A 20,664-nucleotide genomic window follows, 5' to 3' on the forward strand; every position below is an offset into this window, starting at 1 on the left:
TATCCCTCGCGCCCGGTTGGCTTTGATCGTTCTTCGGCCAAAAATGTGTTCCTCCTCGCTTTCTTCTTCCTCGACATACCTTTAGACACCTCAATCTCCCTCGACCTTTAAACCGCCGTGGTCACCCCTGTGACTCTTTTCCCTCGAGCCCTTGATGCCGCAACCACGTCATTCAACGACTCGATTTGGAAATGCAGAGTTCTCTTGGGTGGAATGGAGCTGTTGTCCCCTTTTCATTTCATTTTCTCTGCTTTCCCCTGAGGAGTCCACTCCGGTTGTTGTGATTCTGTTTTTCAGTCGAATAATTGAACCATCTCAATCGGTTCCTCGAAGAAAAGGGAAAAAGAAAACAAAAAGAGAACTTCAAAAATCCATTTCTTTGCAAGTCGATCTTGGTTTTTTTTCCGGACGGGAGAAGGAGACGAAGAGAAATGAAGCATGCCATTTTTCAAATGAATCAAATAAGACACCAAAACTGAAAACTCACCCCCTTTTTATGTGTATGAGAAATGAAGAGAGATTTGCGCGATTGGCAGGTGGGATGTTCTTTTTCGAGGGAATGGTTTGGTTCTGGTCCGGTGTTTCTATTACATTCACACGTTTCTCCATGTTGACGTGACTGCATGGGCTCAATGCGACAAACGAGGTTGTGATGTGCTTCCCTGAGGAACTCTTTACAGTGTGACACATTGTATGATTGTAAATGAACGTGTATCGAGACGACGACCGGCGTAGGAAATACTTCAAACCCCTTATGTACCCGACAATCGGTCAAGTTCAGCCTTGCGATGTGCCGTACAAGCAGAGCACTGGACAGTGGACACGCCGGACAGTCCTAGAATGTAGATCTGGGATCTAGTTCAGGCAGTTATTGAGCATACTCGGGTTACCGCTGCCCTGCCCACGGGCTCTACAGCGCCTTGATCCTGTGACTGGTAAATGTTTGATTTGATGTGTATTCAACCTTGAGAGAAAGCAGTCGCCGTCAAATTCAGACGAGACCAGCTACAACCTTTGAAATTCCTCGAACTGTTTACTCTTTTCCATGTTTGCTCTCTGGACTACCACATACATTCAGTTCAAATCCATGATTAGACGACGGCAAGAAATTCATGTATATTGTTGTCGTTTTCCGCATGATCAAGGGCGGAATCCTTGGAGCATATAATAGGAGCATGTATATACCAGATAATATCCGCTAACTCTTGGCGTTCTCCTTCCGTTCTAGTACTCATCCCCTCGCCGCTTCTGCTCACTGAGTAGAATTGAGCCTATCTCGAATTACCTACTACGCCGTTCGAGACGAATGACCGCTCGAGTAAGCGGGCCCAATAAAACGCGACACGCTAGCACAACCCCCTACACTGTGTATATTTTCCTTCAGTTCAATATCTCCTATCCCACCAATAACGAGTTAGCATCGTATGCACGGATTTTGTCTGCCAAAAGAACACACTGTCCTGAGTCACCCTGACTGATCACTGGTCCTGATCGTGTAAGACTGCCGTTTTACACGTTCCTTGCTTGCTCCGAGGAGCTTATCGTGCTGCGTGTTCTGCTCCTGGGAACTTATCAGTTGGGGGTGCACGTGACTCCCGCAGATGTTTGTCGTTCTTGAGGGTTTGGTGGGCTGTCGTCATCACTTGCAGGTTGCTGACGGCTTGTCCGTAACAATAATGCTATTGCTGCCTATTTTTGACAGAGATATGCATTTACACAAATGCTCCCTACACTATTTTTTACACCCTTAGAAATTGACCTAACGTACTAAATGAGGCGAGATACTTAACCGAGTAAGATGAGTGTAATGCTTGTGACGGGCCAGAGCCCGGTGGTAAGCCATGTGCCATGGCCTTCGGATATCGTCTTGGCAGAAGGACTCTGAGCGATTCCATAACGAGGCTCTAGAGGATTTTATCCGAAATGGGATCGACACTCTTAAGGACCGCGACCGACTCCTGTCTGTTCTCCTTTCTTTCCTCAAGATTGTTGTAGACAGTATGTCGGCCTAGTGCAATTGAATCGATTCCGCCACAGCCCTTCACAATACTAACCTATTTATCTTTGTCTCACTAATCACAATTCGGATCGAAAAGTTCCAACCGCTTAACACTAACAATCTGACCGCTCGGGTGTGGTGTTGAACTACTCAATTGAAGCAGCAGACGGCAAATAGCCTGTAAGTAACAGCCGCGCACGAGGCCGTTCCTGGCAGTCGATTTACCACTGTTTTGTCACGGAATCTTGATGTGGATGTCTGTCAAAACGGAAGAATGAGTTGGATTTTCTAATAATGTATTTCATGATCATGCTTAGGCCTCCGGAAAGATAGGACGGCAGGACACAGCAAGCGTTCTTAGCATTCCTTAAGAATATAACATGTTCAAGCAATCAAGCTATTGGAAAGGCGTAGCGGCAGCACGTAGCAAGATCCTCAGCCGTAAATGTAATATTTCTTTCGTTCGTGTTAGGTGCCGGGAGCCGGCGCATGACGGATTCGAACTCTAGCTCTAGCGGAGCATTCTCCACATTTCCAGAGGTAATAATAATCTCTTTGGCCGCTAAGTGAGGTCGTGGTACTGTTGAGGAGACTGCTTGAGGAGTCGTATAGTCAGATAGCAGAGAGTGCTCGATCTCTGCCTGTAGTCCACGCGTGATTCTGGGGGTGGTAGGTCTGAGGTTGTAGACTTTTAAGATGACTCTGCGTTCGGGGGTTCTCTGGATATGAAATAGTATAACTATGTTGACTTGGTAGCCGGAATTTGAGAACCACCAGTGTGCATCAGTTCGTAGTTGTGCTTCTGATTCGGAAAAACCAGTTTCAATAACGAGTGAAGGCCAGTCGTTATCGTCAGAAGGTTTCCTTAACGGAGTAAGGGACTCGTCGGCTTCTTTATCGCATAATTTGCCGTGGAACCGGGTAGCCCCGTTTAAAGTATAAGCTTTTGGACGAATTCCCATATCGAGTAACTTCTCGATAAGTTGACTCGTAAATAACCGCGTTATACGCTCATGAGCACCTGAGGGCATTATTCGAATAACTGCTTGCTGGCGCTGTGAGTCGAGTGTAAATCTGTAAGGAATCTCAAGGGGATTTCGATCTCCACCTAATAACTCCTGCACGGGTTGGGATATGCTTAATACGATGATAAACTGGTTCGAGTAAGACGTATCGGAGTTAATTCGATTGTAGACCTCGTTCGTAGTTTGTCGAAGGACAGAAATCGAGGGGGCAGTCAACACTACAGCACCCGGGATTTCGAATAGCAGGTGCGAATCACAGTCCCTCGCTGCCTCGTCCGGCGAGACTGAGAGTGACTCGGGACTGCCGATAGTCTTCGCCGATTCGGCATCCTTTGTATCCAGGGAGGAGGAAGATACTGTTGATGGGGACAGAGACAGCATATTAGCTGAATAGGATCGTGTAAGGGAAAGGGGAGGAGGCAGATCTAGAGAAGTAAGATAGCTATTGATGAAGGAATGGGGCGGAAGTAGAAGCGTTGTGCGACGACAGTACTTCTATATGACGTCATTCCAGGCAGGCGGTCAGTTACATTAGGTGGGTACAAAGGTGCTGGCTGACCTTCCGTCGCGTGGAATACTTATCGAGTTGTCACAGTGATCACTGAGTATGAGCGCGTGCTGCCATTGACTCAGTGAGCCTGAGGCTGATCGCCCTCATAAAAGCGGCGACATCCCAGACAGGAAAGCCTCACCCTGCGGACATTGTCCTGTGTATATAGGCACATATCATACTTGTTGAACGTATGACACTGTAGGGAAGCAGTAAGGTGATTCTCCAATTTCTTCAATGTGCAATATATTGCGGAGCACCCGAAATATCATGCCAAACTGAAGTCTACAACTGCTCCGCGCTGGCAATCAAACGCTCAATCGAGACCTCTCCAGAGCCAGCGTCAGCCGCACCGGGCAAGTCAACCATCTTGTTCACAGCCTGGACGAGAGCCGCCAGTCTCTTTCTTTTGACCGTGTTTTCCAACTCCGCACTCTTGGCCTTGGCGAGCTCCAAAACTGTAGAAGGCAGATGCGCCAACCTCGCGACGTTCAATCCATAGCTACGATGGGCGACACCTTCGGCCACTTCGTATAGAAATGTGATTCCATCGTCGTCGGTCTGCTCACTGGACTCGGTGAAACGCATGTGGAAATTTCGAAGCTCTCCGCCGGGGAAAGACCGTGCCATGCCCGACAGATGTTGGTAGTGTGTAATAAAGAGTGTCAATGACCGGATGGTACGGACCATGTAGTCGAGTACTGCCTGAGCGATGGCTACGCCGTCGTGCGTTGAAGTACCACGGCCCAATTCGTCAAGTATGACCAGTGACCGCGGCGTAGCTTGCTTTAAGATGTCGGCTGTTTCGGACAGTTCCACCATGAAAGTGGATTCGCCAGCAAGCATATTGTCGAAAGCACCCATTCGTGTAAAGACAGCGTCTAACAGGCCGAGCTTCGCGGAGGCAGCTGGAACGTAAGAGCCTATTTGGCCCATGATCGCGATCAGGGCCACCTGTCGCACGTAGCTTGACTTTCCACCCATGTTGGGACCAGTGACAAGGACAGCCCTGGTTTCGTCCTGGTCGAGATGGGTATCATTGGGGACATAGCTGTCTGTGAGGATACGCTCAACCATCGGATGTCGGCCCTGCTCGACGTGGAGACACGGCTGCTCGGAAAATTCGGGCTTGACATAGCCTGGTTGCTGCGCAATTGCAGCAAGCGAGAGAAGACAGTCGAGTGTCGCGAGTGACTGCACACAATCCCGGAAAGATTGGTACTGGAGAGCAATATCGGCAAGTAGTGCCGCGAAGGCCTTATCACAGGCTGCCGCCAACGCTTCCTTGTGCTGGTCCCGCTGCCGAATAAGTTGCACCACCTCAGGTGTGTGAAATCGCGAGACTCGTTTCGTTCCGCTCACTTTTATCCATGAAGCTGGAACCTTCTTAATACCCAATGAATTGTTCTCGACTTCTATCAGGTATTCAATGCCAGCCACTGTTGCGTACTTCACGCCTTTCCTTTGTATACGCTCGCCGGCAACTGCGAGGTGTTCCTGAAGCTCGTGTTCGATACTCGCGATTCCGAGCTTTTCATCGCTGATCTCCTCTGTTTCTTCTTCCTCGCGGAAGAACGAGTATTTGTCGTCATTTCGAGCGGCGTGAAGATTGATCTTGTCCAGGAATCGAACAACATCCTTTAGTATGACCGGCAAGGAGGCAATAGCCTCGCTGATCAATGGTGACTTGAAGCCTGAATCAGTCGGTGATTTGATATCGGCAAATTCCATTGCTATTGTCTGCATAGTCTGCAAGACGGTGAGGAGTTCCGGCCGCGTGCACTAGATCCGAATCAGTACGTTGCTGCCAGCGTTCATATTGTTAGATGAAATTGTACCTTGCCGTAGTAAATGCGAATCAAACTCTTCTCCAGGTCGCTTTTAATCTTGCCGAGCAACCTTCGAATCCGCTCGACCACCACCGTACGAACCGGATCGGTGAGCTCTTCAACGGCACCGGTGCGCTCTTCGAGGCGGACTTTGTCGAGCAATGGCCGGCCGACCCAACGCCGAAGCAAGCGGTGCCCAAATCGTGTCTGTGTCCGATCCAGTGTCCAGAACAGACTCCCCTTTGCCGAGTAATCATTCTGATTCTGATATATCTCTAAGCTGACCAGGGTGTTTCCGTTCAACAGCATATGTGAGCGGGCTGAAAAAGGTTGGAAGTATTTGGTCAGGTCGAAAACGTGCTCGAGTCCATATTCCGTCATGTGCTCGATCATAGCAGACAGACAAACAGTGACATGCTCTGGCAATTCAAGCACATTCTGCAAGAGTTTGACGGCCTTGGCATCCTCCTCCGTACCAGTGTCTTTCATCTTGCCGGCATAAAAGTTGGAGACATGACTGTAAGCCTCAGCAGCAGCTGTCTTCTTCTTGGCAGTCCGCTCCAGACGAACGGCGTCTCCAAAGACGTTCATTTTACTCCCTGACAGGTGACGCACAAGCTTCTCGCTCGCTTTCGACATCTCCCCCACAATCAAAATCTCACATGGTGCGATATGTAACAAGCGAGTCTCAATTTCGCTGCGCATAAAGCCGTCCTCGAAATCGTCGTATATGACATCACCTGTGGCAGGTTGAACGGCGACAATGCCGACGTGTACACGCTCAGCATTGCCCCATCCTTTCGCGTTGCTCTCCATCATACAAAGCATGAAGCCCGTTGCCGGCGACGCGCCACCAGCAGCAGCCATGGCGCCATCCAATCCCTCCGCATCGTCGATATATGTGCCTTTTGTGTACAAGTTGGTCAACTTGCGAACGAATGGGGCGTTGCGATTGTCGCCTGCAGCTTTGAGTGCCGCCGTCTCAATTTGCCGAACTACGCCAACCTTGTGACCTGCTGTGACGAGTCGTTTGACATGTATATGAAGCCGATGCACGGGTATACTGGCGGACGCGAACCGGTCGAGGTGTGCTTCGGATGGGTCTTATCATGACCGGTCAGTCTATTGCCTGGAACTCTGATCCAAAAAGTAGGGATTGAGAAAGAAACCTACGCTCGTCGAATCTCATCTTCCCAGGTATGCACACAATCCCCAGTTCTTTTGCTGCAATGCGTGCATCCTCGCCAAAGAACCGGAATTTATATCCAACTTCAATGACCAACACGGTATCCATATGCTTGCGCTTAATTTCGATGACTTGCTTTTCCATAGGCGTAAGCTTACCCGCACCCTTTTTTGTACCTCCTCTGCCCTTCGTGGGGACCGGCGGCGCAGGTTCATCCTCCTCCTCCTCGTCTTCGGCCTCGGCCGAGCCATTGCTGGGGTCACCGGTCGCAGACCTACCGATGCCTATCAAGCAATCCGGACCACCGAGCTTCCTAACGAACTTCTGATGTAATCGTTCTTTCTCTTGTCTTCTGCTGACCTCGTCCGGATCATCATCCCCGGTAGTTGGTGGAACAGCGGCGGGCGAGCTCTGGAACTTGAAAATGTCGGTTCGCTGGCTGCTGCTTGGTTGCACCTGCGAGCTTTGAGCTTTTGGTCTGGGTGGTGTACCCGCCTCAATCTGTTGTTGTTGGAGAGTGCCGGTACGAGCTCGCTTAGAGGGTGGCACAACAATGTCCTCCTCCTCTTCCTCCTCCTCCTCCACCTCTTCCTCTCCGTGTGCTTCCTGTTCCCGAGCTTCGTGGCTCTGTTCCGTCGCCAAGCCTTTGAGAGATGAAGACTCTCTAGTCACAGATCTTGGTACCGATGCAGCCTCTGAGGCCGCTGTGCTCCTCGGTGTTGCGCTTGGTCGTTGCGAGAAGAAGCTCGAGATTGTCGCTTGCTTTCGTTTCAAGGACGGAGAAGGTGCGGAGGATTGGGAAGATGGAGGCGCCATGGTGCCGGACAATGTCAAAGTAGAGAGAGGTAATGATTAGATGCGCATCGTCCAAAGATCAAGTCACACAAGGCATTGAAACACGGTGCTCGCCAAGACACGAATTTCAAACTAGCATAGAGATATCTGCAGCCTATGCAGCCACTGCCGAGCTTGACGCGATAACGACGGCTATACGCGACAGGACGCCTGCGCGCGCCCGTGGCGCGGCTCAAATGAGCCGCTGAGTCAGCAAGCCATCGCTGCCCGCCGACGGCCTCTTGCAGGCGAGGCATTTCGGTGGCGTATAACTTCAGTAAATCCCTAATCCGGCAATATGAGCTTTGGACTTTATGAGAGATGCCGGGATGCAGATTACAGTGCATTCTGTTGTTGGGCGTATATCAGGGATGGTTCAGTTACAGCTTACAAGGACTTATGCCGCTACGAACAACCAAGCCCGAAATGCCACATATCTTTCCATGAAATGTCGCTGGGTAAAGCAAGTCGATAAAGTCTGCTTCGGTCAAATGACTTTACTCCTCAAGTTTTGGCGCGTGGAGGAGTCATAGTCATTAATGATAACGTAATTCATATTGTGATAAAGCTATCTGGCTTCTCACAGACGGCGTATCTGCTTGTTCAGCAAAAGAGAGAAGATGGTATCGATGACAACGCCGCAAATGCCCCCCAAATTCATCCGTGAACACCGTGAACCTAGACAATCAGTAATAACAGGTTTGCGACATGTAAACAAACAGAGGGAAGAGAGTGTACCCTCTACAGAAGGATATGTTCGAACACAAACTTGACCGGATGGTCATGCATGATACTCAGAGCCTGTGGTTTGAAAGGCGTGATGCAGAACTTGACAATTGCATACTGAGAGTTGCAGCCTTGGAATGAAAGAACTTAGTCCGCAGCAGGGCCAGTGAGATAGACATTGGAGAGGTCTCGGGCTCCATTATCGAACATTTTAGCCTCTGGAGATTTGGCCCTAGAAAGGCCTGCCCAGCCAGCGCTGTCGACGGTCTCGTCGCTGGAAGGCTGACGATGAAATTTAGGGTGTTGAAGTGCCGGAGGAGGCAGAAGGTTGTTGCGAAGATAAGGTCTGCCCCGACTTTCCATAAAGATATCCTCAAAGCCAAGCTCTGAGTCGGCCTCCCAGAAGCTGGATGCGGTGTGGTTGTTTGTATTCGAATCATGAGTTTTCCAATCTGCGGCCGGGAGATCCCAGAACGGGGATACGACGCGAGCCCCAACATTCAGTAAGGGCTCAATGTTCTCCTTGACTTCCGCGGAATGAATGCTATGTTCATGCGTGAATGGATTGGTTTTATGATCGAGCATGAGTCGAGCCGGAGTCAATGTCGTTCGCATCTCACGAATGTCGGCACTGTGGTCTTCGTTCATCGAGGCTCGTGCTGCCGGTTCCTTGTTGTCTTTGTAAACAGTGAATGCTGTGTTAGCTTGCGTGCCAAAATTCCCTGTGGTAAGATTGAAGTCTGAGTCTTCGACCGAATCCCTTGCGAGGAAAGTAGATCCAAAGGGGCCATTGGAGCAGGTGAATGTTCCAGATCGAGGAATGGCTCGGGTTTTTTTGACTTTTAGCGAGGATTGGACCGCATGCGATTTAGGGCGCTTACGGCTTTGAGTCAAGCTGATGTTGGGATCATTGTCGCGCAAGATGGTTCGCTTGGAGCGAGGGGCCGGTTTCGGAACTGGAGTTTCGCCTTCTAGCGCGCTGTCATCGTCAACTTCGCCTGTGATCACACGCTCTTTCAGTAAAGCTCCTTCATGGGAGAAGATCTGTTCAGTTGGCTCCACCAGACTTGAAGTCAGTTTCATCTGCCGAAGAGCGCTGCCGTCTTTCTTCTGATTGCGCACTTTTCGCATTGCCTCAGTGGCGGCATCGAAGATGTCCATGCCAGGCCAGTAGACACCCTTCAGCCGGGATCTATCCTCTGTGGCGATGTCGTTCTCCTGATTAACTGATTGAGGTTGAGCTCGATCCTCTTCTCCGTTTTCCGAATGGTGAACGTTTCCCTTTGAATCCTTGCGAGGGGCACGGGTCGGAGTTACCGGAAGCGAAGTGTACTTGTCGAGGCAGCGTTCAGCAAATGGTGTCTCATGAGCGACTTCGGTACTAGCATTTATCGGATGATTGACTTGCTTGGGAAACTCTGGCAACGCGTTCGGCAAAAGATCAGATGAATTGGTCGACTTTGACACAAAGTGGTCAGGGGAAGCGGCTGTCGCGGTCTCATTTGCGGGATGACCACCGTCGGAGCGAGTTTCGAGGTCCCCAGAGAGTTTGGGCGGTGCTCTCAGGTCATCAACAGCAAGAATGATGGGCATGGATTCCTCAGTAGTTCCATTGGACACAGGAGTTCCGCTGGGAACAGAAGGAATGAGCTTAGTTGCGTCCGATTTTCGCTTGCTTCTGCGATCAGTTTTTGACGTAGCTCGATTGGAAAGCATCTCAGCGAAGCCATTTGCCAAGTACCATTCATTGTAGTTCTGCAGTGTTTCCGCAGCATCGTTGTCCTTGTAGGCGCGAATTTGAATATTGAACTGGTGAGACAAGTGAGCTTTGGACGAAAGGTGGGTTAAGATATGGGGAATATCAGTGAAGGATCGGTTAGGGCAGATCATGCACTCGAGCTTCGAGCTGGCCATGATTTCGGTTGGGGTCCAAATGGACGGCTGCACCTAGCCTCATGCAAGAGGGAAACAAGAGATGAGACGCTCCTTTGTAAGGGTTCAAGGTGCCTTTTGAGCCCGTACAAGGATGCGCAGGAGCGATGGAGGAAAGTAAGTTGGATTTAGAATTTGGGAGGAAAGATGGATGGCAAGCTGCGAGATACAACAACATCAACGACAACAACAACAACTGCATAGTAGGTCGATATGGCATAACGGAGGTCACGAGTTGTTTGATCTTGCCAAGTGTGGAAGGAGTACAGTCCCATCAGGCAGTAGCGAAGCACGGACTCTTCACATGCTGAGAATACAAGTTTCTCGAAGTCATTGGTATTTGTCTATTCTTTACTGAGCTTAGAGCTGGCATTGACAACCCGTAGAATGTGCCACCATGTCTTAACAGCCCAAAGGCAAATGTGGGATGGTATGAAGCGGTTTAAGTCATGGTGGGCATCGTTCTCCTCCTGCCTTGTATCCCAAAGCTCATAGAAGAAGGGAAACAATGGGTTATTAGATGGCAGGAGGAATGAGGGTGTCGAGGCAAGCAAAGAGTGTACTTGATGGCATCAGCGTTGTGAAAGACATCGTTCAACGACAGATTTAGGCATGCAGCTGTAGAGCATTATCAGCAATGATTCTTGTGCAGGATTGGACGGACTCACTAAATTGGATCTATTTCCTGCAGCCCTTCATACCCGAGTAGACTCAGCCCTGCGATGCCAAAAAGGGTGTGATAGACGTCGACCATGTTACCGGGGCGATCAGCGAAGCCACCAGCTTCGGGGTCCTGCGGCAGATAAGAAACATGTTTCTCCATATCAGCAAAGAGGCCGCTCCTCAAACGTACCTGACATTGCAAAACGAAAGAAGCAAGCTTTTTGCCGTCAATCCAATGAAGCCGGTTGATCATGGCCAAGCTTGATCCCACCCACCAGGCATAACATGCATCCGGTAGCTTTTCTGGGCGACCGTTGAAGCCGCCATTGTCTGTCTGACGCTCACTCAGCCAGGCGCCCAATCGATCTTGGTTGATAAGATCCGTGCGTCCAGCGATTACTAGCGCACCGACGCAGGTAAAGACTTGACCCGAGTGAGACTCTGCACCAGGTGTGACACCGTAGGCACCATCCAAATTCTCGCAACTTTGTACATACGAGACAGCCTTGGGAATGTCGACTAAGTCCAGGAGATTTAACAGAGACAGAGCGTTCAGTGCACCGTAAAGGAAACGAGTATCTGTCTCTCCCCATTGATCTCCCATGAAAGAGCCATCTTCCTTATTCTGCAAACTTGCGATGACTGGTGGAATCATGTTAGTTTAAGGGTGTGGACAGTCCGGCAGATGAATAAGTATGCACCTACAGGATCCAACTTTCTGCTTGCCCCCAAGACCACGCCTGTCAAGCTCATCTACTGCATCAACGGTAACCAAGATCTGAACTGCAGATACAGTGTAGAGCATGTGGGCGTCGTGGCCAGGGGCGGCACCAAACCCCCCATTGTCGTTCTGGCATGAGAGCACAAAGTCAATGGTCTGATCACGAGGCAGCGCCTCGGGATGCCCCAGTAGGTGAAGCGCGGTCAATCCCCAATAGACACCATTGAGGCGCAAATGCTCTGTAAGCCAGTATTCTAGCTCATCTTTCCGCTGCAGGTATGGGTTAATCGATGGTCCCTACCGTACAAAGCTCGCATTCTTAATCTCGAAAAGAGCACGCACAGTATCCAGGTTCTTAATGTAAGCCACATGTTTTGCAATGTGTAGTTCCTGGTCTGATAAGGTGCCAGCAGCCCTACCTGGGCCAGATACTAGCGCCATGATCGTGCTTTGCACACTAGACTCGTCGCCTCGTGCGAGGATCGCCGACCCCTGCTGATGATGCTGTACAACAAAAGCGTAGGTTAGTGACTCGGAGCCAAACAAGTACTTCTAGTACGCTCCAAAGGTATGACTAGGCACAAGTATGATAGAGTGGTCGCCAAGATCACAGCTGACATCAAAGCTAGGATGCCTTAGCGAGCGCCACTAACATGCGTTGAGCCGGGGTTGCTCCCGTGAAACAGTTCAAGCGGAACGAGTGCTGGAGTGCGGGATTTTAAGCGGTGTGTAGTCACGTGAGCTGCAGCACATGCGCACAGCCTTTTCACCTCCAGCTCTGGTGATTGAATTACGTCAGAGTCATGGCCAGTACCCTCCATGAGTGATTCCACCAAATTTGCACCTAACAATTAGTACTAATGCAGGCGGTTCTTTGACCTCTTAGCTGTTTGCTGATATTAGGGGATGCCTCAAGTAAATACCTGATCTGTGACCTGATGTCATTTCATCACGAGGGCTTCTCTCGCCCTCAGTGATCTTCTGTAGGATCACTTCCCCTGGAAATCCGTCATTGTAGACGCCCGGACACAGCCCAGCAATTGCACAGAAATGGTATACCTCATATATACAGACTACCGGAAATTGAGACTAGTACACCTGCCACCTATGCCCTTGCGTTGACTAGAGCCTGTAAATGGATCCCATGTCGTATCAGGTATAGGGCTCAGTCATTCATGGAAAAAACCACTAGCTGTAGCTGAATTCTTGTTCTCATAGTAGATGCTTGATCCTTTGTAACCGGGGAATTTCAAATTGCTACCTAGTCCTACAGTACATACTCAAGGTGAACAGCCCTGTAGGGCCAACCTGTGAGGAGAAGGTTACTAGAGGTGCCGTGGGGACCTTGACTCAAGGGCTACCTACCTACGTCCTCCTGTAGTTAAGTTATAGTGTTTGACTGTTGAGTGTACATGTAGCGGTACTCTGGAAGCATATGGAGACATTGATATCTGAAACATGGGAAAAGTCCGAGCGAAAGGCAGAGCGTCAATGAGCGAGTCACGAAAAAGTGGATCAGAATGAGATCTCCAGAATCCTGCCTGCAAGCGCGACTGAAAGGAACGCCAACGCCGGGTGGAGAAGTGAGATCGCTTAGTTTGCCAAAGTCCGAAATTGGACAGAAACATTCAAACATGTGCCTGTTGGAGTGTACCGGTACAAGACTGATCTGAATTTTAACTTTTGTCCTTTGTGCGAACTGCGAACCATTATCACTACAAACTTGAGAAAGCATAACAACACTCGCCAGGCTTATTTATGCTCGTGCTTTTTATTTCTCATGTGACATATTACCATTTCCGCTTCCGCCTCGAGTCCGTCGGTAACTTACTAGTGGTACCTCATCACTCAAAGCTGTGCGACTGTGCAGTGTGCACTGGGCAAGAGGCAATGAGGCATTAGGCATACTGCACTGTACAGACTACAGTGACCCTGCACTGCTGCAGTGCGATGCGAGGATGCCAAGAAAGTCCCCGACTCGAGTCTAAGACAGCTGTGGTTAGAAGTGGAGAACATTCAACTTGATCACACGCCTCATCTGATTTCCAAAATATTAGGGCTTATCACGTCAGAGATCATGATGTAAACGCGCCATACATGTCACAGCTACCTTCGTTTCGGTTGGAGCCGGTTTCTGACCTTGGTCGAAGGCATCATAGATATTTGAGAGCGAGTTCCATGCAACACTGATAACCATGGGTGGGCATGATAGGGAGTCCAATTGATACTACCTGATTGGCTCTGGGCCCCACAGCGAGGATGTGGTCTAAGTTAGGACCGTCCTGTGCTCATGTGCTGTGGCTATTAATAATCATACACTGCGCGAAATACAGTGGAAAATTTACCATCTACAGTATGTACCCAAAGAATCAAGCAGTCTGTACTTTGGAGTACTTTGAGTACACTACGACGACTTTGTGGTTTCTCTAAGATTCTCCTCCCTCTGAGTACCACTGCATACAGTATGAGCATCCCTACGTCAGCATCAGTGATTCAGTAGGTAGTGACTCGGGGGTAATTCAGTAAATACTGTAAATACGCCAGCACGAGACTCTGCCATCCGATCATTGCTAATTGGTCCGAGGGCAGCTAGTGAAGCCTCCACTCCAGCTGTTCCTCGACCCAATCAGCCGTGGATTCCATCGCGCAGCCAGGTACCAAGTCAAACCCCATCCCGTGGTTCCAAAGTTGCATGCTCCACCTTATCACAAGCCCTCCGTGCCGGTAGTTATCGATCAAGATAGTGGCTGGCTATCCGATCCTCAACGCTATAGAGTAATAGGGGGGACGGGAGAGGGGCACTGGCCGCGTTGACTGCACGACATCTGACAAGGCTTGATCCATACTCAATTTTATGCATGACCCCTCTCTAAGTCTCAAGATTCCATCGTGTGGGCCATAAACGGCTATTTGCTGTCAACCAACGGGCCACTCGTTGCGACAGTATCTGAAGTTCTGAACCACATCCGGTGATCACTCGAACTTACAAAGTCTCATGATAAAGCTCTCATTTGTCCAGACAGTCGACAAGTCATGGTGGTTGAACTCCTCGATGTAGTGCATCCCTCCAGGAGCATAAAGTGAGCAGTGATGAGAGAGATGTAAGTGGGAAACTGGAAGCATGAGCCAACTTTGGAACCCATGGCACCCAACAGAATGACGGTACTAGTCTAGTAGTCAGTACTTCAGTAGTACTGCGAGTACGATAGTAGTAGTAAGGTAACTACCTACCTCGGTCAGGTAGTAATCAGGTTACGACTAGCTAATACTGCTACCAGCCTACCACTGGATACTGGGATTATCAGACGGTCGAGCATTATGAGATTCATGAAATCCGACATGGCTTGGATCAAGTCGCAAACCCCACTGGTCCACTCTCAGTGTACAAGTACTTGTACAGACGACCACACGAGCAAGGGAGTGGACACGGGGCCCATCCCATCACTCGGCCAGGTACTGGTACACATCCGCCCGGTCCTGGTGATGCTCCCCACCGCTGCTCAATTTCCCCTTTTGGGATCGACAATGTACGGTGTACAACTTAATTCAGCTTCGGACCGTCCGACCACTGTGCCACTGTCTAGCGTACCACCATCAGCCTGCCCAGATACGGAATTTGTCCACTTTCGCGCGATATAGAAGACTGAACTATCCCTAGATTCCCGAGTGTACAACGTTGGGCAGTCTTGACGCTTCAGAATGACCATCCACGGATGAGGCGTAGAATTGAATGGAGAAAGGTTGCAAGGAGATGTGCATAAGAACGATCAACCATCCATCAGTACGAAGTCGGACTCCAGGCGCAGTCAGAATATCTCGGAACCCGGATCAGTGACAGCACCGTGGCTTTGGGGCCTTGCAGGAATGCGTGGTCGCCTCAGTCATTTCCGTCGAGGCCGTAGTCCGAAGTAGCGTCCCCCCATCTCTCCCGCCATCAATTTAGCTGTCAGACCGCCCCCATGCCATCTTGCATTTGCCCTATTGAATTGTTTGTTGCTTCAGCCATACTTCCCCTCGACACTCTAGCACTAGCCTGTCGCTGAGACGATCTTTCGATTTGGGAATTTTTTGGTTCTTCTCTCTTTCAGACATTCTTTGATTCTGGACTTGGCCCTACTTCTGGTCATCTCAGTGGCGAGCAAGGCCGTTCGACTCTTTCAAGTGGACCACTGCGAGGACGACCCCCCCCCCCCTGGTGGATTAACGCAGCCGCTACTCCAGCGCTAAGGTCAACAGGGGACGTGAGAATAATATTCTTTCAATCTTTCCTCCCTCTCAACCACCCCAAAGGACTCCAGACTTGCAGGCTGTCTTTGGGACGTCACTCTCCCCCTCGCCCTCGCCCTTGATCGGCTCCGTGCTCAAGTTTCCTGCATTGTCCCTGCGCCGTATCGCCTGTTGCTCGGTCAATCTCCCCAACCGTGAGGCGCTGGAAAAGAGGGGGTTCGAACGGGACAGAATCCCATCCCTAAATTTACGATACGCCTCCTTTCACAGCAAACAACCATTCTGGCCTCACACAAACGAGTCAAGACCTGTGCCTCTCTCGCAGCATCGACCGAGTTAGGGTGGGAACTGAAATTATGAGCAGAGCGCAGGTGAGTTGAACTTGACCGACGAGCGCGAAATCGCGCGCGCTGTCTTCTTGCAGCGGAGCCCGCTTGGCCGTCGAAAACTACACCATAAATTTTTGGACACAAGCACCACGACCGCATTAGTCCTTGCCAGACGCCTGTAGGAAGGTGTTTGCGCTGGCTGCCCTCCCCGGGGTCCAATTCCTAGCCCGTCGCCCCATCTGTGTTGATTGATGAAACTGACGATCCTGTGCCTTTCTCCTTAGAATTCGGCCACCACATAGCCAACCTCATCTCAGCCCACTCTCCTTCTGCTTGCTGGCCCAGTCACTTGGTCGAAAAAAGTTGAGCGCTCGCAGCCGATCACACCGAACTCCGCACTGAGTTCGTCCAACACCCTTCATACACACCAGTGGTTGTTTAAAGCGGTCATCAGGTACGCCTCACCCGTGGTTCTGGCTACCAAATTGCCTTTCTGACGTCCGAGATTCAGCACCCGAGCCGACAGAGCTAAGCTTGCTCACACCTAGGCGCGCGACGCCGCCGTCCGCATCCGTGCTCTCCTCCCTTCCCCTGCTCACTTCTTGAAGATTCTCCGGGTTGAGGCCTGATCAATTCGTGGTCATTGCCCAATATGCCGACTCGCAACTCCACGATTCCGAATCTTGATCTCAAGTCCCTCAAGGTGGAGTTCAACAGCAGAAGGTTGTCCACCTCATTCGCACCCGGGCTGCAGAGCCCTGATGCTCTCAGTCCCCTGACTCCGCGCTCTCCGAGATCGCTTTCCACTTCGCCATTCTTCAAGGGTGCCACGATTCGTCCCGTCACCCAGGAGTCGGGCCAAGACACGAGTTCGACGATTGCGCCTCGATCCCCCAATCTGTCACCAACGGAATTTGAGCCTGAGCCCAACACTCCTGGCTTCACGGCAATTCCACAACAATTTCCCTCGCCAAAGGATGCTGCCAAAAACGCACATGGGCGCGATGCGTCAAAGTCGTTCTTCGGTAACCTCAAGGCGCCCAAGTCATCCCATCGGTCACAGCGTTCAGACAGCTCAGAGAATTCCACAGAGCCACCCCCACCCAAAAGCCGCGGAAGCTCACGAGACCGAAAGATGACGCCCAAACCCCACGAGTCAACTCCTGATTTACCCGCTGTTCTTACAAAAGCAGCAGCGAGTGAAAGCGGTATGTACTCATCTTGCTCTACTTTATTCTTTGGTGCCTCCCGCTATTGGTACAGCAGAATGAGGACTGACACTGATCTCTTGCGGTACCAGGTGACACTATTACCTCGACAACTGGTCCGTCCAAACCCACCGCGGAGACAGAAGCCGCACCACTCAAGAAAAGCAAGCCGCGCTTCGCAAACCTGTTGACCCGTTCACGATCCATCAGAGTCGATGACAACTCTGCGACACGAAGCTCTGGCCGCCGGCCGTCGACGGGTCTAGCGAGATTGGAGGAATTTAAGGCTGTCGAGTCTAGCACCTCGTCAATGACTGCACCTCGTCCTGTTCCTACGCGGCCCGAACGAGCCGCTGAGGGAGGTTTGTATCCGCCCCCGCGCCACATGGAAGCTTCATCTCCCAGAAAGGAGAAAGCCCATGGAGGGGGCATGGTCCACTCTGGCTCTTTCAGCCACGTATCGGGTGCATCGGCGGCGATCTTGAACAATTTGAAACAGTCCTCAAGCGGGGCCGCCGATCGTATTGGCAAAGCGGGTAAAGGCTTTTTTGGAAAGATCACTCGCAGTGGTAGCACGAATGAGCGAGAGATGATCAACGATGACAATTACGTCTGCTCAGTCATCAACCTACCTCTGATCGAACAGGCTAGAAAAACCCGCATCGCCAAAAAGCTGGAGGGTTGTCGAGATAAGACTGAGTTTTGGATGCCTGCACTTCCATACCGCTGCATCGATTATCTCAATTTCAAAGGATGTGAGGAAGAAGGACTTTACCGAGTCCCAGGTAGCGGTCGCGAGGTGAAACACTGGCAGCGACGATTTGACTCTGAGTTAGACGTCAGTCTTTTCGATGTGCCCGATCTCTACGATATCAACACGGTTGGGTCGTTGTTCAAGGCTTGGCTACGAGAGCTGCCTGATGAGCTGTTCCCTAAGGCGACTCAAGACATGATCGCAGAGAAGTGCGAGGGAGCCACTACCGCCCCCCAGCTCCTCAAGGATGAGCTGTCAAAGCTGCCTCCATACAACTACTATCTGCTCTTCGCGATCACATGTCATTTGAACCTGCTCCACTCTTACGTCGACCAGAACAAAATGGACTACCGCAATCTCTGCATCTGCTTCCAGCCTTGCATGAGAATCGACGCTTTTTGTTTCCAGTTCCTTGTGTGTGATTGGAAAAATTGCTGGCAGGGTTGCTGGACCGAAAAAGAGTGGATGCAAAAGGAAAAGGAGATGGACGAGAAGGAACAGAGAGCTGCTGAACGAAAAGCATCAGCAGTGAAAGTCGAATCTCCTCATCTGTCTTCCAAGCACGAGCGTGCCGTCTCATCTGGATCTAGCTCACGGTCTGATGAAGACAAGCCTCGCCCACAGACGGCAAGGCTTCGAAAGGCTAGACCAGCGAACATCGAGACTGGGGGGCACACGCGAAGCGTTTCACAACTACCCGAATTGGGTCCCCCGCTGTCACCGATCAAGATCTGAGTAGCATGTTCGCGCCAGTGCGGTAGTCTCCCAGCAAAAGACCGACCTGGTTGACAATTCAGCATGGCGCTTTGAGATATGTCTCGCCGCAAATAGGGGACGAACAGCTTTTCCGGCTGGACCGGCCTTGCCTTCGTTCCGAAGCCTGCGACCAAACTTGGAACGATTCAGCCAATCTCTTTCAGCGAGCCGTTCAGATTCAGCATCATCGAATGCAAGCTCCACCTTTCCATGACCTTCTCACTCTCGTCCTCCCTTTTCCAATTTCATATGGCACCGGATCAGTTTTCGTGGGCGCTCCCTGATCCTCAATTGATATGCATCTTTTTGGCGTCTCCTGCATTACACATTTACTCTCGCGTGCCCTTCTCTAGATCTTCACGATCATTCTCTGCGAATATCCGCTCTGCTCACTGTACATGTTGAGTACAATTGCACATCTTCTGGATCCTGGTGAGAGAAGGCAGCTTTATCTGTCCATCCTTCGTCTTACCTATCCTTCTCTCCTTCATCTTGTCCATCTCTCCTCGCGCGTCCAGAATTGTGCGCTACATCACTGTCTCTGACATCGTTCGAGCCGTCTCATCACTCCGCCGTTTGCTTTCTCACGCCGTTTCAGCTTGTCCGTGATTCCCCGCTTTGGCTGCTCCTATGATGGATGTCTTTTTTGATTCAGCTTTTATTTTACGCGGCGCATGGTTCCTTCCATTTCATTGCCGTATGAATGCACTTGTCGTGCTCGTGAAGCTTATGTACGATAGCTGTTAAGAAACGGGAATTGCCAGATCGCCAAGGATCATATCTACTGGCATCGATAGCTTTTCACCAAAGAAAGACTTCAAAACATGAAAATCACTCAACGCAATATTTTTTAAACAATTTCTCGGTCCAGGTAGAAAAGAATTGAAGAGAGAGAGGAAGTACTTAAGTAATGCTTTTGGTATGTTCTAACTTCTCACAAGTAGACGGTCGTAAATGAAGACATGAAATCCCGACTCCAAGCCCCAACGCCTGAGAATGATGACACTAAACATTGGAAAAGCTGTACAGGCACCGGAAATATTAGGAATAATCTCAACCGCTTCCAGGCTTTCTCGACCGGCGCTCATTTGCTCGCTCCTTCCGCTCATTTCTCTTGATACGGTCCTTGCGCTCAGCTCGATTCATGCCACGGATCGAACCACCCTTAGCAGCAGCGGCCTCTTCCTTCTTCCAGTCCTCTTCCTTGACCTCGACAGCCCATTGATTGTCTTCGGGCTTGTTCTTGCCCTTGTAGCCCCATCGGGGCACCCACTCGCCGGAGGCCTCGTCGTAGACGAGCTTCTTGCGGCGCTCCTTATCCGCAAGCGCAGCACCAGGGTTCTGGTTGTACTTGCCAATGCCCTTCTTGCGAGCGAATAGCTCCCACTTGGTTGGAGGCTTAGGAGTGGGCAGAGGCTTGTGGCGCGGGACTGCAGTGGCAGCAGGAGGGAGGTTGAGGAGAACTCCATTTTGGGCGGAGGAGGTGATGTTGCATGTTGTCAGAAGTTGGTTCAGCAGAACCTGTGCGCCGTCGCGAGCGATCGCTCGGAGCGACTCGTTGAGGGGCTCGCCCTGGGAAAGCTCCAGAGGGTTAGGGTCATTAACCATCAGGTTGCCTAGATCGAATGTGTATGGAGTGGGTTTGGAGACTGTAATGGGCCTGTGTAATTTCAAGATTTTCAGGTCAGTTGCCCGATCTTCGAGATTTGGGTTGTCTGGTTGGCAACAATCAGGATCCATAAAAACATACAGTCTTTCAGGCTTCGCTGAAGCCACGGGGGCAGAGTTGGCCATTTCAAAGTCAGGCATGACAGTGAGCGCTGGAACGAACGAGCGGCCAAAGAAAGCTCAGGAATAGTTGTTTCACACGTAGGAATTCAACGAAGATTCAAATGCCTGGCAGACGAAAAAAAAAAGTAATTATC

At 50.6% G+C, this 20,664-nt stretch overlaps 6 protein-coding genes across 6 annotated transcripts; 1 reads left to right on the plus strand and 5 right to left on the minus strand.

Annotated features, from left to right (window-relative positions):
- Positions 1–2,391: 2,391 nt before the first annotated feature.
- N7539_002978 (uncharacterized protein) lies at positions 2,392–3,405 on the minus strand (the record flags this gene model as incomplete). The annotated part of the gene is made up of 1 exon (XM_056932581.1): positions 2,392–3,405. The coding sequence occupies one exon, from the start codon at positions 3,403–3,405 to the stop codon at positions 2,392–2,394; it is 1,014 nt and encodes a 337-aa protein (XP_056792540.1).
- A 454-nt stretch (positions 3,406–3,859) lies between these two features.
- Positions 3,860–7,405, minus strand: msh3 (mismatch repair protein MSH3; the record flags this gene model as incomplete). Its single annotated transcript, XM_056932582.1, has 3 exons — positions 3,860–5,356; positions 5,413–6,506; positions 6,577–7,405. 3 exons carry the CDS (start codon positions 7,403–7,405, stop codon positions 3,860–3,862), a joined length of 3,420 nt encoding a protein of 1,139 aa, XP_056792541.1.
- An 891-nt stretch (positions 7,406–8,296) lies between these two features.
- On the minus strand, positions 8,297–10,063 carry N7539_002980 (uncharacterized protein; the record flags this gene model as incomplete). Its single annotated transcript, XM_056932583.1, has 1 exon — positions 8,297–10,063. One exon carries the CDS (start codon positions 10,061–10,063, stop codon positions 8,297–8,299), a length of 1,767 nt encoding a protein of 588 aa, XP_056792542.1.
- Positions 10,064–10,653: 590 nt separating this feature from the next.
- On the minus strand, positions 10,654–12,286 carry N7539_002981 (Rab geranylgeranyltransferase subunit beta BET2; the record flags this gene model as incomplete). Its single annotated transcript, XM_056932584.1, has 6 exons — positions 10,654–10,699; positions 10,750–10,874; positions 10,935–11,386; positions 11,450–11,735; positions 11,808–11,969; positions 12,119–12,286. The coding sequence occupies 6 exons, from the start codon at positions 12,284–12,286 to the stop codon at positions 10,654–10,656; spliced, it is 1,239 nt and encodes a 412-aa protein (XP_056792543.1).
- Positions 12,287–16,673: 4,387 nt separating this feature from the next.
- N7539_002982 (uncharacterized protein) lies at positions 16,674–18,718 on the plus strand (the record flags this gene model as incomplete). Its single annotated transcript, XM_056932585.1, has 2 exons — positions 16,674–17,229; positions 17,322–18,718. The coding sequence occupies 2 exons, from the start codon at positions 16,674–16,676 to the stop codon at positions 18,716–18,718; spliced, it is 1,953 nt and encodes a 650-aa protein (XP_056792544.1).
- Positions 18,719–19,792: 1,074 nt separating this feature from the next.
- On the minus strand, positions 19,793–20,548 carry N7539_002983 (ribosome biogenesis protein RRS1; the record flags this gene model as incomplete). The annotated part of the gene is made up of 1 exon (XM_056932586.1): positions 19,793–20,548. The coding sequence occupies one exon, from the start codon at positions 20,546–20,548 to the stop codon at positions 19,793–19,795; it is 756 nt and encodes a 251-aa protein (XP_056792545.1).
- Between the last annotated feature and the right edge of the window lie 116 nt (positions 20,549–20,664).

The sequence above is a fragment of the Penicillium diatomitis genome (genome assembly GCF_028827545.1).
Source record: "Penicillium diatomitis strain IBT 30728 chromosome Unknown utg000003l_segment0_segment0, whole genome shotgun sequence".
In the NCBI taxonomy this organism is placed as follows: domain Eukaryota; kingdom Fungi; phylum Ascomycota; class Eurotiomycetes; order Eurotiales; family Aspergillaceae; genus Penicillium; species Penicillium diatomitis.